Source organism: Colobus angolensis, unplaced genomic scaffold (assembly GCF_000951035.1).
Source record: "Colobus angolensis palliatus isolate OR3802 unplaced genomic scaffold, Cang.pa_1.0 Scaffold2, whole genome shotgun sequence".
NCBI lineage: Eukaryota > Metazoa > Chordata > Mammalia > Primates > Cercopithecidae > Colobus > Colobus angolensis.
The window spans coordinates 7787392-7801193 of record NW_012115154.1 but is presented as its reverse complement, the minus strand read 5'-3'; the positions used below and the strand labels follow the sequence as shown (position 1 = coordinate 7801193).

The following is a 13802-nucleotide window of genomic DNA, read 5'->3' as shown; positions in this document are numbered from 1 at the left end:
ATTGATCAGCTGCTACATGCCTGAGCATTGTTCTAGCCACTGAGGTAATTCAGAAGAATGTTAACACTTCCTAACACACAGAAGCATATGGCTCCCAGGCTTCAAAGTTTGTTTTTCACGTAAAGTACTATTTCTTCATTAATAAAATGGTATTGCTAAGATATCCTGCCTTCATCACAGTGGAATAAAATAACCCATTGAAGACACTTTGTAAATTCCACTTTTTCTTCATTTAAAAATTATTTTTATAAAATTAAGGTGAAACCTTTTTTTTTTTTTGAGACAGTGTCTTGCTTTGTCACCCAAGCTGGAGTGCAGTGGCACTGTCTCGGCTCACTGCGGCCTCTGCCTCCCAGGCTTAAGTGATCCTGCCACCTCAGCCTCCCAAGTAGCTGGGCCCATAGGTGCACACCACCATGCCCGGCTAATATTTTCTATTTCTAGTAGAAAGGGGGTTTTGCCATGTTGCCCAGGCTGGTCTCAAACTCTTGAGCTCAAGCCATCAGCCTGCCTCGGTCTCCCAGAGTGCTGGGATTACAGGCGTGAACCACCATGCCTGGCCTGTAAATTCTAAAATAAAATATTGTTCAGGATAATCACCTACGTGCTCAGGGACTTTAAAAGTTGGAGGAAATATTTATCTCCTGTCCCTAGAACTTAAGAACTCGGAGCCGGTGCACTTGGCATTCTTCCCACTTGCAAGTCCTCTTTCTCACTCACAACCAGTTGTGTTTCTCCTACTCCTTATGAGTAGAAGAAACCCACTCGATGAGCACACATTGCCAGGCCCATCCCTTTAGCAGCCGCACAGCTAGTGAAATAACCAACTGCAGTCAGCGTTTAACTGGGGAGGAAGCTTGATCTTACAGAGGAGCTCTGCTTTTAGAACACCTCTAAGGCACCTTGTTGTCCCGGCTCCCTTTCAGGAACACTCATGCTCACGGAAGCCATTACAATCCCATCATGCAGCAGCCTGCGCTATTGACCGGTCATGTGACCCTTCCAGCAGCCCAGCCCTTAAATGTGGGTGTGGCCCACGTGATGCGGCAGCAGCCAACCAGCACCACCTCCTCCCGGAAGAGTAAGCAGCACCAGTCATCTGTGAGGTAGGTAGTGAGAGCCACCCTAGGGAAGAGAAATCCAAGGAGATGTGAGTGCTAAAAAGATGTAGTTTAGGATTAGGGAGTATCAGCACCCACTCTGAACATGGGACAGTTGCATGGGACGGGGGCACTCCTCTTCCTGCAGTGGTTAGCAAAACATCCAGTACCACATGGACTGGCCTAGGGTTTGCAGGAAGCACTTGGTTTAAGACCGTGGTAATAGCGTAGGGATGGATGCAACGGAATCTTGCAGTGGGCAAGAGAGATTGGGCTCAACTCCATACAGTATGGGCAAGTGAAAATTTATAGCCAAGGCAGGGTTGGGGAGTGTGGGTGGATGGGAAGTTACTAAGAGGAAGCATCGGGGTAAGGGAGATTCTGCCTCAACTGACCTAACAGGATTCTTGCTAATGACAGGCCCAGGTGATCAGACATCGCACCTGGAGACTGAGGAACCTAATCAGATATCAGGGGTGATCAGATATCAAGGATGGTGGGTTCTTGCTAAACTGACTTAGCAGGGTTTTTTGCCAAAAGGAGATTGTACAGCAGAGTGCACAGTTAGACCTAGGAGAAGGTTCACAAGCCTGACTGAAGTTTGGTGAAGCAAATGATCTTTTGTCACTTTCTACTTGTCCAGAGAACACTCAGCCTCACCTGAAGTTTCATTTTGGAAACGATTTACTGTAATACTTGTTTAAAAATGTTTTAAAACGTTGAAGGTGTTAAAAAATGTTTTAAAAATACTAAAGAAATGTGCTTTCTTTGTATCTAAGATCAGAAGTTTAACTGATGTAGCACCTTGCTTAAATATAAGCAATAGCTTGTTTAATACCAGACACTAACCAGCAGAACATGAATCTTTCCCATTCCGTTTAAATCCATTCTCATCTCAATGAACACTTTAAAAAATCAAGGTCAACAAAAGGCTGCATGCTGTATGATTCCATTTGTATGGCATTTTGGAAAAGGCAAAACATAGAGACAGAGATCGGATCAGGGCTTGCCAGAGACCAGTAGGAGAGGAGGAGATTGCGAAGAAGCCTGAGGGAAAAAGCTCTAAGTCTGGATTATAGTGGGGGGTTATGACTGTGCATTTGTCAAAACTCATCAAACACTTCAAAGGGAGAAATGTTACTATATTGTCAGTTATACCTTAATAAACCTGACTTGTTAAAAAATAGAGATTTCCAAGCCAAACAGAGAGAGTGAGAGAGAGATCGAGTGACTACAGGATTGCTCCTACATCTCTTCCTAATGGCACAGCTTTGAGGTGCTTAATTGCTTATTTGTGATAAGTTAATCAAGAGAAATCCAGTTTAAAAAATGTCTAGTGGTTTTGGTTTTCTGCTTCCTCATATAACCGGATACCAGAAACTAGGCCTTCTTCTTTTCATTCTCATTCAAAAATTCATCCAAGGGCCGAAGTTGTCATCCTTCAAGATTCCTTATTTGGGTGTTTCTGACGACTCAGGAAAATTTTTCTCAGATCATTGGCAGCTTTCCAGAACGCTTTTGTGCGGCAGCCTTGTGACAGCTCACCCATGTCATTATTAGACTGGGTGGCAACAAAGTCCACTGTCTCGATCCTCATGGGCTCTCCTGCCCAGCAAGGTCACATGGAACACTCGTCTGTCCTAGGACTGAGCTTAGCATCTTTGTGGTTCACCTTGGCTGAGTAGGGGCAGTAAGAACCCTTAGCCTCCCAGGCTGTTTAGCAAGTCCCTCCTTTTTGTCTACTCACCACCCAGCTGGCCTCATGAAGGCTCATTGCCAGTACATTTCAAGATCGATATAATTATAGTGAAAGTGATGTATTTGCTTATTTTTAAGACCAATGCCTTAGGCAAAACAGTCTGAAAGACCAGTAGTCTCTCCCTTGTTGGCGATGTGGCCAGGCATACTTTTCCTTAACAATGCCAAGTGGAGATATTAAAACCATTGGTATTGAAAAACATAATCTTAAAATCGTAATGTATTAGCACAACAAATACATAGGTTTATAGTAAGTACAAACAATGGTACAATCTTACCAGTGAAACATATTACCAGTCCCTAGGAAGGAGCAATCAATGTATCTGGCACTAGCTAGATAGAAAAGTAAATCCACCTTTATTGAATTATTTTCATTTTACTGCCATCCCTTTAGCTAGAAGGTGCTAGAATCTCTAAAGACATATAAAAGTCTGAGTTTCATTATACATTGGCATTAGTCCCTCACTGCATAGATGCTACAGGTTGAGCATCCCTAATCCAGAAATGCAAAATTGTCCCAAATTCAGAACTTTTTGTGGATTGACATGATGCCATAAGTGGAAAATTCCACACCTGACATGTGGTCTCAGTGAAAACTTTGTTTTATGCACAAAATTATTTTAAAATAATGTATAGAATGACCTCAGGCTATGTGTATAAGGTGTATATGAAACAGAAGAATTTTGTATTTAGACTTGGGTTTCATCCCCAAGATATCTCATTATGTATATGCAGATATTCCAAAATCTGAAAAAAAAAACAAAAATCCAAAACACTTCTGGACCAAGCATTTCAGATAAAAGATGTTCAGCCTGTGCCAGAGTCAGTGAGGATCTAATGGGGAGGGGAGAAAGTATTTTTCCCCTAAAGTTACCAAAAATCACATTGGTTAATTTGGTAAGGAATTTCAAGTTGATCAAAATTAAGATTAAAAGTTCTCTTTTTAAGAGTGCTTTTTCCTCTTACACTTCTCCAAATTTTCTATTACAATTTAGACTGAGCCTCCCATGAGGCTCCACGAGACAAAATCCAGAAAAATCATTTTTAAGGTTTTTAGCGATTATATGCACACAAATACTTTTGATGGTCATGTTCTTTTTCCAGAGGAGGAAAGAAGGAAAACTGAACCATTAGTCACCAAGGTTAGGTCCTTTAGATCCTGAAACTCTTGGCCGGGCGCAGTGGCTCACGCCTGTAATCCCAGCACTTTGGGAGGCCGAGGCGGGTGAATCATGAGGTCAGGAGATCGAGACCATCCTAGCTAACACCGTGAAACCCGTCTCTACTAAAAATACAAAGATTAGCCGGGCGTGGTGGCCGGTGCCTGTAGTCCCAGCTACTCAGGAGGCTGAAGCAGGAGAATGGCGTGAACCCAGGAGGCGGAGCTTGCAGTGAGCTGAGATCACGCCACTGCACTCCAGCCTGGGCCACAGAACGAGACTCTGTCTCAAAAATAAAATGAAATAAAATAAATAGATCCTGAAACTCTTAAGGAATAAATGTTTCAGTAGAATAACCATTAGCAAGGAAACCAAAGCTTGATGTGGCAAACACCAGTTCTTCCACCACCCCCAAAACAAGACTTAAGTACCTTTGAAGGGATGACACAAGACAGAGCTCAGAAGTAGGGCCTTGACCCTGAAGGCAAGGGACTGTGTTGGAGCAAACACAATTGGAATCCTGGCATGACATCTGCTCCTACAAGACCTGTGGAGACTGGGGCACAAGAGCCCCTCCCTGCTCCGAAAGCCCTGGCTGCTCGCTTTGTCCTGCTGGGAGCAGGCATGTAAATCCAAACCAGAGCCCAGAGAAGGCTGTGTAGCCACTTACTGAATGATCCCATTCCCAGTCACAGATGGAGACTCATTGTCCAGCCGCTGACTTGTTTTCCAGAGATTTGGCAAAGCAGGTGTTTCTAGGCAATTGGGCTCCTTCGAAGGACTTGTGGGGCCTGACCTTCCTCTGTGTGCAAGTGTGGTTTTCTCATTACAGAAATGTCTCCACCTGTGAGGTGTCCTCCTCTCAGGCCATCAGCTCCCCACAGCGATCCAAGCGTGTCAAGGAGAACACACCTCCCCGCTGCGCCATGGTGCACAGTAGCCCGGCCTGCAGCACCTCGGTCACCTGTGGGTGGGGTGACATGGCCTCCAGCACCACCCGGGAGCGGCAGCGGCAGACAATTGTCATTCCCGACACCCCCAGCCCCACGGTCAGCGTCATCACCATCAGCAGTGACACGGACGAGGAGGAGGAACAGAAACACGCCCCCACCAGGTGAGGCGGTGCCACCTTAGCCTTCCAGGAAGGAGCCGGGAGGGTTTGCATTGTGTGTGGGTCTGACCATCTTCCATCATCAAACATAAGGATCCCTCTCTTCTGACCCCTAAAGTTTGGTTTTGCCATCTACTGTGGTCCTAAAGTTATTTCAACAGAATGACAAACAGGTTTTCCATAATTGTTTAAAACCAAAATAATGTTGAATCACTTTGGTCTTAAAAAATAATTATAGGCCCTATACATTTGGGGAACTTGAGACCATAAAAATCAGGCACACAATGCCAGTGTATTTTATCCTCTGTAAGTTTAAAAGTCTCTGCCTCAAGCTAGTGAATTTATTCCCAGTTGGTCAGGATATTTCTCTGACATTGCCTTGGCTCACTCAGAATATGAAGTAATTGTCCAATTAATCAGAAATTTCCCTTTGTCTGATTAACCTAATCTTTCAAAATTGCCAGTTGGCTCTTCACCCAGAGAGCATTACTGTTTATCCCAAAGTAATAATAATTCATTTTAGTCTTTGTGTGCTTCCTGGGGAGAGGGGAGAAATCTTTATTATATTTACAAAACTATTAACCCTGGCGCCAGAGCCTCTTTTTCTGTACTGCCCAGCCAGACTTCAGTAAAATGTGGTTTTTGTTTGGGCCACTCAGCTCAGGTTCTGAGCAACCCTTCTAGAACAGTTGTCTTCCTGGCCTTCTGCACCCCTAGAGTCCCTGTGGCCTTGTAGAGCCCAAAATCTCATGATCCCACCCTACTGGCTCCTTTGCATTGGGACCGAGAGCCAGGGAAGGGAGGCCTGCCCCTCCCAAGCCCAGCAGTGCCAGTCAGCACACATCCCGCAGGGGGACGTAATTCACAATTAGGCTCAAATTATTAATTCCTGATTGGATACAATGTAACTAATTAGTAATCACAAATCCTTTGATTAGATAATAAATTCTCACATTTGAAATCATTACAAAATGTATAGAGAGACTGATGAAAACATTCTCATTATAACTATTCCTGCATGGGACATTCCCTTCCCTCTTTATAATGAAGTCCAGTGGTTTTAGTTTGTTTCCAGGTGAGGTTAGTACATGTCTCTTTCAAGTGTCCTCTTCCCACCAATTAGGTACAGCCTAATTGTCATTGTCTTTTGGAGAAGAATGTAGTGGAGCACTTGTGGCCGTAGCATTGTGCCAGGTGCCAGAGGAGACCCAGGTCAAAGGTCCAGGCACAGCACTGAATATGTTGGCAGCCCAGGACTGCCTTACTCCCCAGCTGCCTAGTCCAGAACTGGCCTCAGGTCCCTTTTTAATGACAGCCTCAAGTGGAGTCAATGGGCCATTCTCTACAATGCCCCACCCCACCACCCAGGAATACTGTCGGTTCAGTCCTCACGTGGGCTCAGTGGTCTCTTCACAAAGGGGATGGCCCTGCCCAGCCCCAGACCAAAGCCTGCCCTGGAGCAGCCACCCACACGTGGGTAGCCTTGGTCATCAGAAGGGCCTAGCAGCCTTGCCCAGCCCTTTGCCACAAATGGAGGAAAGCAAAAGCAATTTAAAATCTGACAATCAGCTAGATTGGAATCTCATTCCTAACGTATGAGATCTGAGTTGACACAGACTCTCAACATCTGTGCCCAGGAGAGAATTGAATAGCGTGTCTGAGAAGGAGGATGAGAGAGCCGTCTCTCCACCAATCAGACAGCTGACAGGGCTGAGAGCGGAACGCAAAGCCAGAGCTTGTCCCTGCCTCCGTGGCAGCCCCTAAGGTCCCCAGAAGGAAATGATAGAACCAAGAGGCTGGGCAGCAGATGAGGACCTTCATGGGAACAACTCAAAGAAACCTAGGAGAGGGAGCCAGGTGCACAGGTGAGGGACAGCCACAGACAGTAGCAGTGGCCACTGAGTCCCACAGCATCCTGCAGTGAAGAGTGGCAGGGACTGCCAGCCTGCCAGGGTCATGAAAATGTGCCAGACACATCAGGCTGAATAGGGAAGCTGCAGACTGAGTTTAGGGAGTCAGCCAAAAGGCTTCAGCTGTCCGCAGTTGTGACTGGGAGCTCCCAGAATAATGTTTTCTAGAGAGATCCAATGGCTATTGCCTTAGAAAATGTCTTCACACTCAAGAAGGTAGGAAAGTGTATTTGAGTCTGAGTGGGATAAAACAGAAACCAGTAGCTGTTTTATTTATAGAGAAACCACTGTGTAATTGTGATCACATTATTGTGACTACATTTTGGAATGAGAAAAAAAAATGTGGGGAAATATGATTACTTGTTCTTAGAAGTCAGAATTATCATAAAATTTAACAGTCAGTATTTATTGGCCCCACTAGTGTAAGATATTATGCTGGGAACTGCAGGTGTTACATAAATAAGGTAGACAGTCTGTGTCCTCATGAGGTTTGCAGGGTAATAAGCAAGACGAAACACATACAAATCATTATAACACAAAACAGAGTATCAGTCCCATAAAAATGAGCAAAGTACCATGGGGGACTCAAAGGGAAAATAGCTTAAGGGAATAGCAGGGGAGGGGGCTTTGAAGGCCAAAGGTCTCGCAGGTCCACACCGTAGAGGAGGCGGGGTTGCAAATTCAAGTGAGGGGATTGATGGGGCAGAGCCTCTGAGGCAGGTGAACAGGATCAAGAGCCCTGTGCAGGAGCTTATCCAAAGGGGCTTCAGGATGGAAAGGGGGTTGGGGAGGGATCTCCCCTTAGATGGGGGTGGTCAGATTTGTCAGCAGATACTGAGGGGCTCAAGGGGAAGCATCAGTCCTGGGAAAACAAGGATGCACCCCCAAGTGCAGCCACATGGAGGGGTCGCCTGGTCCCTTTCCAGCTGAAGAGCTTCCCCAGCCCTTCTGTGTCCCAGCTGGAGCAACGGAGACCTTCCCTCCTACACGTTGATCATCCTCGTTCCTGAGCCTGATTTCTCCTGTGCCGTGGGCATGTTGATTCCCACCTTCTGTGTTCCCAGCCTCGTTTTCTATTTGCTACTTACCCCAGTGCCAGTGCTGTAACTTTGCCTGAAATGCTGGTTGATTCCCCTACATGGCTCAGCCTCAGCTTGGCAGCCAGAGTCAGGCAGCCGATGACCTTCCGAGGGATGGCAGTGCCTCCACCACCAAAGGGGCTTTTAGACCTGATTGAGGGTGTCACTAAACCTCTAGGACTAGACGATACAGCCTAGAATTTTTAAAAGAAAGCCAAGGCAAAATCATTATTCCTGACCCCACGTATGTGGCACTGTTAGTTGCACAGCAGATGGCTGGCCAGCAGCTCCACTCGTGAGAACTCCAGGGCATGTGGCAGGCAGATGCTGGGAGACCCTGAGCTAAAGACAGGAGAATCTGGCCGGGCGCGGTGGCTCAAGCCTGTAATCCCAGCACTTTGGGAGGCCGAGACGGGCGGATCACGAGGTCAGGAGATCGAAACCATCCTGGCTAACACGGTGAAACCCTGTCTCTACTAAAAATACAAAAAAATTAGCCGGGCGAGGTGGCGGGCGCCTGTAGTCCCAGCTACTCCGGAGGCTGAGGCGGGAGAATGGCGTGAACCCGGGAGGTGGAGCTTGCAGTGAGCTGAGATCCGGCCACTGCACTCCAGCCTGGGGGCAGAGCAAGATTCTGTCTCAAAAAAAAAAAAAAAAGACAGGAGAATCACAGCAAACATCCACCGGATGTTGCACCCGCACTAGCTCCTCCATCATTTGATGGGGCACGCGAGGCTGGTATTCCTATTCTCATTTGATAGATGAAGAAACTGAGGCTCAGGAAAGGTAGGTGACTCACCCAAATTGATAAAGGTTCTAAATAGCAGAGTTGGGACTCAGGTGCCATGCTCTTGAAGAAATGGCAAACTTAATAACCGGCAAAAAATAACTGATTTCAGTCATTCATTCAACAAATACAAAGTCCATCCTGCTGCCTCCCGTGACTACCACCGTGCCGTGGTGGCACCCACTGTGTGCAGGGCACCATGCCAGGGCCACAGGGAGTCTAGAGTATTGTCCACTGAGCCCCCTCTTGGTGCTGGGCGTTTGTCAGGGTGCTGGAGCCATGGCACTGAGAAGGGCGGAGTCAGCTCTTTTAAAAGTAGGAAGGTCAGTGAGGAGCCAGGGACTCCTTTTCAGTGAATTACTGTGGACTAGGGGACTCTGGTCATGACTAGAGAATTGGCCAAAAGATGAGACAAACAGATATTGTTCTGGGTCCCCCAGGATTAAGTAGTAGAACTGGTCTTCTTTTAAATATTTATAGACAATTTTGATTAGAAAAGCATTTAATTGTCTACACATACTGAACAAGCCGTCTTTTCTCTCCTGGACTCTCTTGAACGGTTTATAGGTACATGTCTCCTGATCCAGAACCCCCTGCTAACCTTACCTTGCGCTGAAATGGTCTTGTAAAGGCTGTAGCAATACAACCTTTAGTCATTAGGGTAATTTTTTTTTTTTTTTTTTTGGTAAGAACTGGAGACAGTGTCTCACTGTGTTGCCCAGTCTGGTCTTGAACTCCTGGGCTCGAGCAATTCTCCTGCCTTGGCCTCCCAAAGTACTGGGATTACAGGTGTGAACCACCATGCCTGGCCGAGAGTAATTTTTTAAGTGTGTAAACCAAAGTGGCTTGTGTGAACTGATCAGCTAGAAATGATTTTATCCAGCTCCATTATTCACTCATGTATTCACTCATTGAGTTACCTGGATGTTTCTGGTAGGCGGGTTGTTTTGCTTCGGTCATCAAGGCCCTCCTGCAGGCTGCACTTTACTGTGCCTGTGTAAGCAGCCATTGTTTCAGCCACCGTTACCAAAAATGAAAACTGTAAGAATATCACTCAGTATTTTAGATATAGAAACAGTTACTTAGGTCACTCTTAACATGTTTATATATAAAAAAAATTTTGACCCGAAATGTTTTCCTTCTTTATACTAAGTTGAAGGTCTAGAGAAATTATTACAGATAAAGCAAGGTTAGAAAACTGATAAACTGCTGCTCAAATTACTTTGGCCTGAAAAATTAACATCCACTTAGGGAGCAAAACCCACACACACTCATTTATTATTGCATGGGCAAAAAACCCAAAGTGGGATTAGCCTCCATTGCTACCTATAACCATGTAGCTTGCTCCATCCTGCCATTGGTTGAGAAGCTACTTACAGCCAGTCTCCTGCCGTGCTCATGGGGACGTGGGAATCAGGCTTGAGTGAAGGAACAAAGGAACCCAAACACACAGTGCCATTTGAAGGAACTTTGGTGTCTCTCCATTTTGAGTACAATACATCCCCAGTTGAAAGATACTTCAGTCATGTGACTCATCTGGAGAGATGATGGAAGGATCTTTTGTCCAGCTGACTTCGCCACACCCTCTTTACAGGGCTCCGTTTAAGACACTCCAGTGGGTTGAGTGGAATGGTTTAGGGGTGTATTTTGAAGAAGAGACACTCCACCCTACTGTCCCCAGCTGCTGTCACATTACAGAGCTGTCACTGATGTGCCACAGCTTCCTGGTTTGCTCCTTGCTTTCCACAGGGAAGAGGGAGGAAGAGGGGTGGGAGAGGGTTGGATACCATAGGGCAGAGTGGTGCTCAGTGGATAGATTGAAGGTGATTAGGAGAGATGAGTCCTAATCACCCAGGCCAGTTGGGAAGAGAGAGACTGGGCTTCAGAAGAAGATGGAAGGAGAGCAAACACTTCCTTCCGCTGCATCTGATGGGACAAGGACGAGGTGACTACTCCTGGCTCCTTCCGTGACCCTGTTTCTGATTTCTCTAGAAAGTAGTCATATAAAAAATGATCTTACTGGTGATATATGTGTGTTTATATACACACGTGTAGACATAGACATAGACGTAAATATGCAGATAATACAATTTGAAAGGAGGAGCCAGGCATGGTGGCTCACACCTGGAATCCCAGCACACTGGGAGGTCAAGGTGGGAGGATCACTTGAGGCCAGGAGTTTGAGACCAACCTGGGCAACATAGCAAGACCCTGTCTCTACAAAAAAAAATTTTAATTCCCCAGGCACAGTGGCATGTGCCTGTAGTCCCAGCTACTTGGGAAGCTGAGACGGGTGGATTGCTTCCACCCAAGAGTTCGAGGCTGCAGTGAGCTCTGCTCACAACACAATACTACAGTCTGGATGACAGAGTGAGACCCTGCCTCTAAAAATAATAATAATCATTTGAATGGAATGTATGTGCCATATTAAAATGAAGATTTTTTTTTTCTCTCTGATGACTCTAAGTCAGCAGGTATCAGAAAGGAACACTCTGGTCTGGAGGCACGCTGGAATTCCCAGCATGAGCCGCTGTGCCCAGCCAAAAGCAGTTATATTCTTTACCACATCATCTTTCCATGATGACTAAAGGAGATAACACATATAAAGCACTTTAAGCCGTAGTTAGTATGCATCCAATAAATGTTACCTGTACTTAATAATCAGCATCATAGTAATAGAACATATAGCATTGACTATGAAATCAGAAAGGTGAAAGAAGTTATTGGAGGAGATGAGTTTTGACTCTGGTCTTGAAGGATGAAATTGACTCAGATTAGCAAATAGAAATCAGAGACACATTCCAGATAAGACCCTACAGGGAAGGGGTCACAGGTTATATCTGATCTTCTCCCAGGGTTTTCTCCTGTAGGGATTTCTTTACTTTTTAGCTCCTTATTTATTTTCATCATTTTAAAATGATGAAAATTATCTATTGCCATGACAACATAATGCAATTGTGAACTCTGACAGCTTTGTTCTTTATTCAGAAGTGATGTTCTTTCAAGCCCATTTCAGCAAATAGTTCTCATTCTGCTCCTATCGCTCTCTCTCTCACTTGCATTAACCAACTCATAATGGGATTGATAAGCTGTCAATAATAATTAGATGCAATCATGGGATGAATCCCGGTAGTATCGATAGATACGAGCCTAAAGAATCTGCAGTAGTCATCTCAAATGTGTGCTCATTTCTAAAGTGACTCATTTAACAGCTTCCCATCAGTTCTCTAATCTGCATGGTGTGTTCAGGTAGAGCGCAGAGCTTTCTAACAATGGAAGAGATGAAAAACAGCTAGCAAATGAATTCACCTTCTGCGAATAAATGTGCCACTTGTAAATCCAAAAAGGTAGGCAAATCAGCATCAAGCCGTGCCGTACATATTTGCTCATTAAGCTCGGGGCTCCCCAGCTACAACAAAGGGATGGGACCTGGGAAGGGTTTATAAAGGTTTTATCCCACACTCCTTGTCGATAACTAGACGCTGACATTCAGATTCTTCAGTCTCTTTGGTGGGAGGCTCACTACCTGTTAGGTTTCCATCAAGTAGATGGCCCTCAGTTCTCACAGGTCACCCAGGCCAAGCTGTCCGCTCTCACAAGACTCACGCCAGAAAACCATTCTTCAGTGACAAGAAGCTCAGTGACTCATGAAGTGGCTATTGTGTCTTGAGATAGTTCTAGTTAGAAAATTCTTTTTCACGTTAAGCTGAAGCTTCTCCACAATTTCCACATTGGAGTGAAGAGCTCCAGATATGCCCAGTTGGAATTTTACTCGAGGACAGATTATAGTTTTGCCAAAATTAGTGTGTGTTTTTGTCTTTTTGTTTTTTAAAAAAATATTTCTCATTTTCTAAACTACTCAGATCCTAAGGAAGATATGATCAGCAAGAACTGCCAGATCTGGGTCCATATGTAAAGTACATCTACTAAAAGGATCTCTTTCCTCCCCAGATTAGGGCTAGACCATTCCTATTTTAAAATGTCTCTAGGAATCTTTCAGAGATCCTCACAATGGCTCCTTTAATGCCATGAGTAATCTCTCTCGATGAGTTTCGGAGCAGGTTGGGGCTGGATGGATGTTACAGGTTATCCAGGACACTGTCCAGAGCCACACCAGTAAAGGAACATCAGAGCTAGGACTGCAGCGCCAGCTCCCAGGACACATTTGGGAGTCAGCTTCCATCCTCACCTGGGGTCCTCTGCCCACAGAATGTGCACCTGCAACAGAACATGTCTGCGTTTCGTGAAATGACCAGAGGCATGTTCATCATTCAGGAGTAGCTGTGCCTGAAACTGAGAGTGAAGGGCAGGGCAGCGCCATCTCCTCCTCACCACCCCTCAGGAACCAGCAGCTGCTCCCAGTCATGGCTCCCAGCTCTTCCCCTGGCCCTCAAGCACTTTGAAACAGTGCCGGGGTGGGAGGAGTTCCCTTACTACACAAGGGACTGCAGCAAACCAGTTGTTTCCCATTACTCCCCATCGCTCATCCCAGAAGACAACTGCAGGTTTCACTGCCCTTGTCTTGTTAAGGCAGCTCTCCTTCCCTCCTGCTCCCTCCTTGTCCTCAGCTTCCCGCGTCTCCCTGCTCTCAGATCCCTCCTCCCTACCTCCTAGCTCAGAGACCTCCTGGAGTCCCACTTCCTAATTTTTTTTTTAACTTAATTTATATTTATAAAATATGTTGAGATACTGTTTTTTGTTGTTATTGGTAGACAGCAATCTTTTTTTTTCTTTTTAAGACGGAGTCTGGCTCCGTCACCCAGGCTGGAGTATAGTGGTGCGATCTCATCTCACTACAACCTCACCTCCCAGGTTCAAGCAATCTCCCACCTCAGCCTCCCAAGAAGCTAGGATTACAGGCATGTGCCACCACACCCAGGATTTTTTTTTTTTTTTT

At 45.6% G+C, this 13802-nt stretch overlaps 1 protein-coding gene across 2 annotated transcripts in view; it reads left to right on the top strand.

Moving 5' to 3' along the window:
• Positions 1-13802, top strand: part of HIPK2 (homeodomain interacting protein kinase 2) — a 164413-nt gene that overhangs the window by 123800 nt on the left and 26811 nt on the right. For both annotated transcript variants that reach the window (XM_011941283.1, XM_011941282.1), the window contains exons 10-11: positions 927-1106; positions 4851-5132. In XM_011941283.1, the coding sequence (XP_011796673.1) occupies positions 927-1106; positions 4851-5132 (462 nt within the window). The remainder of the gene's footprint in view (positions 1-926; positions 1107-4850; positions 5133-13802) is intronic.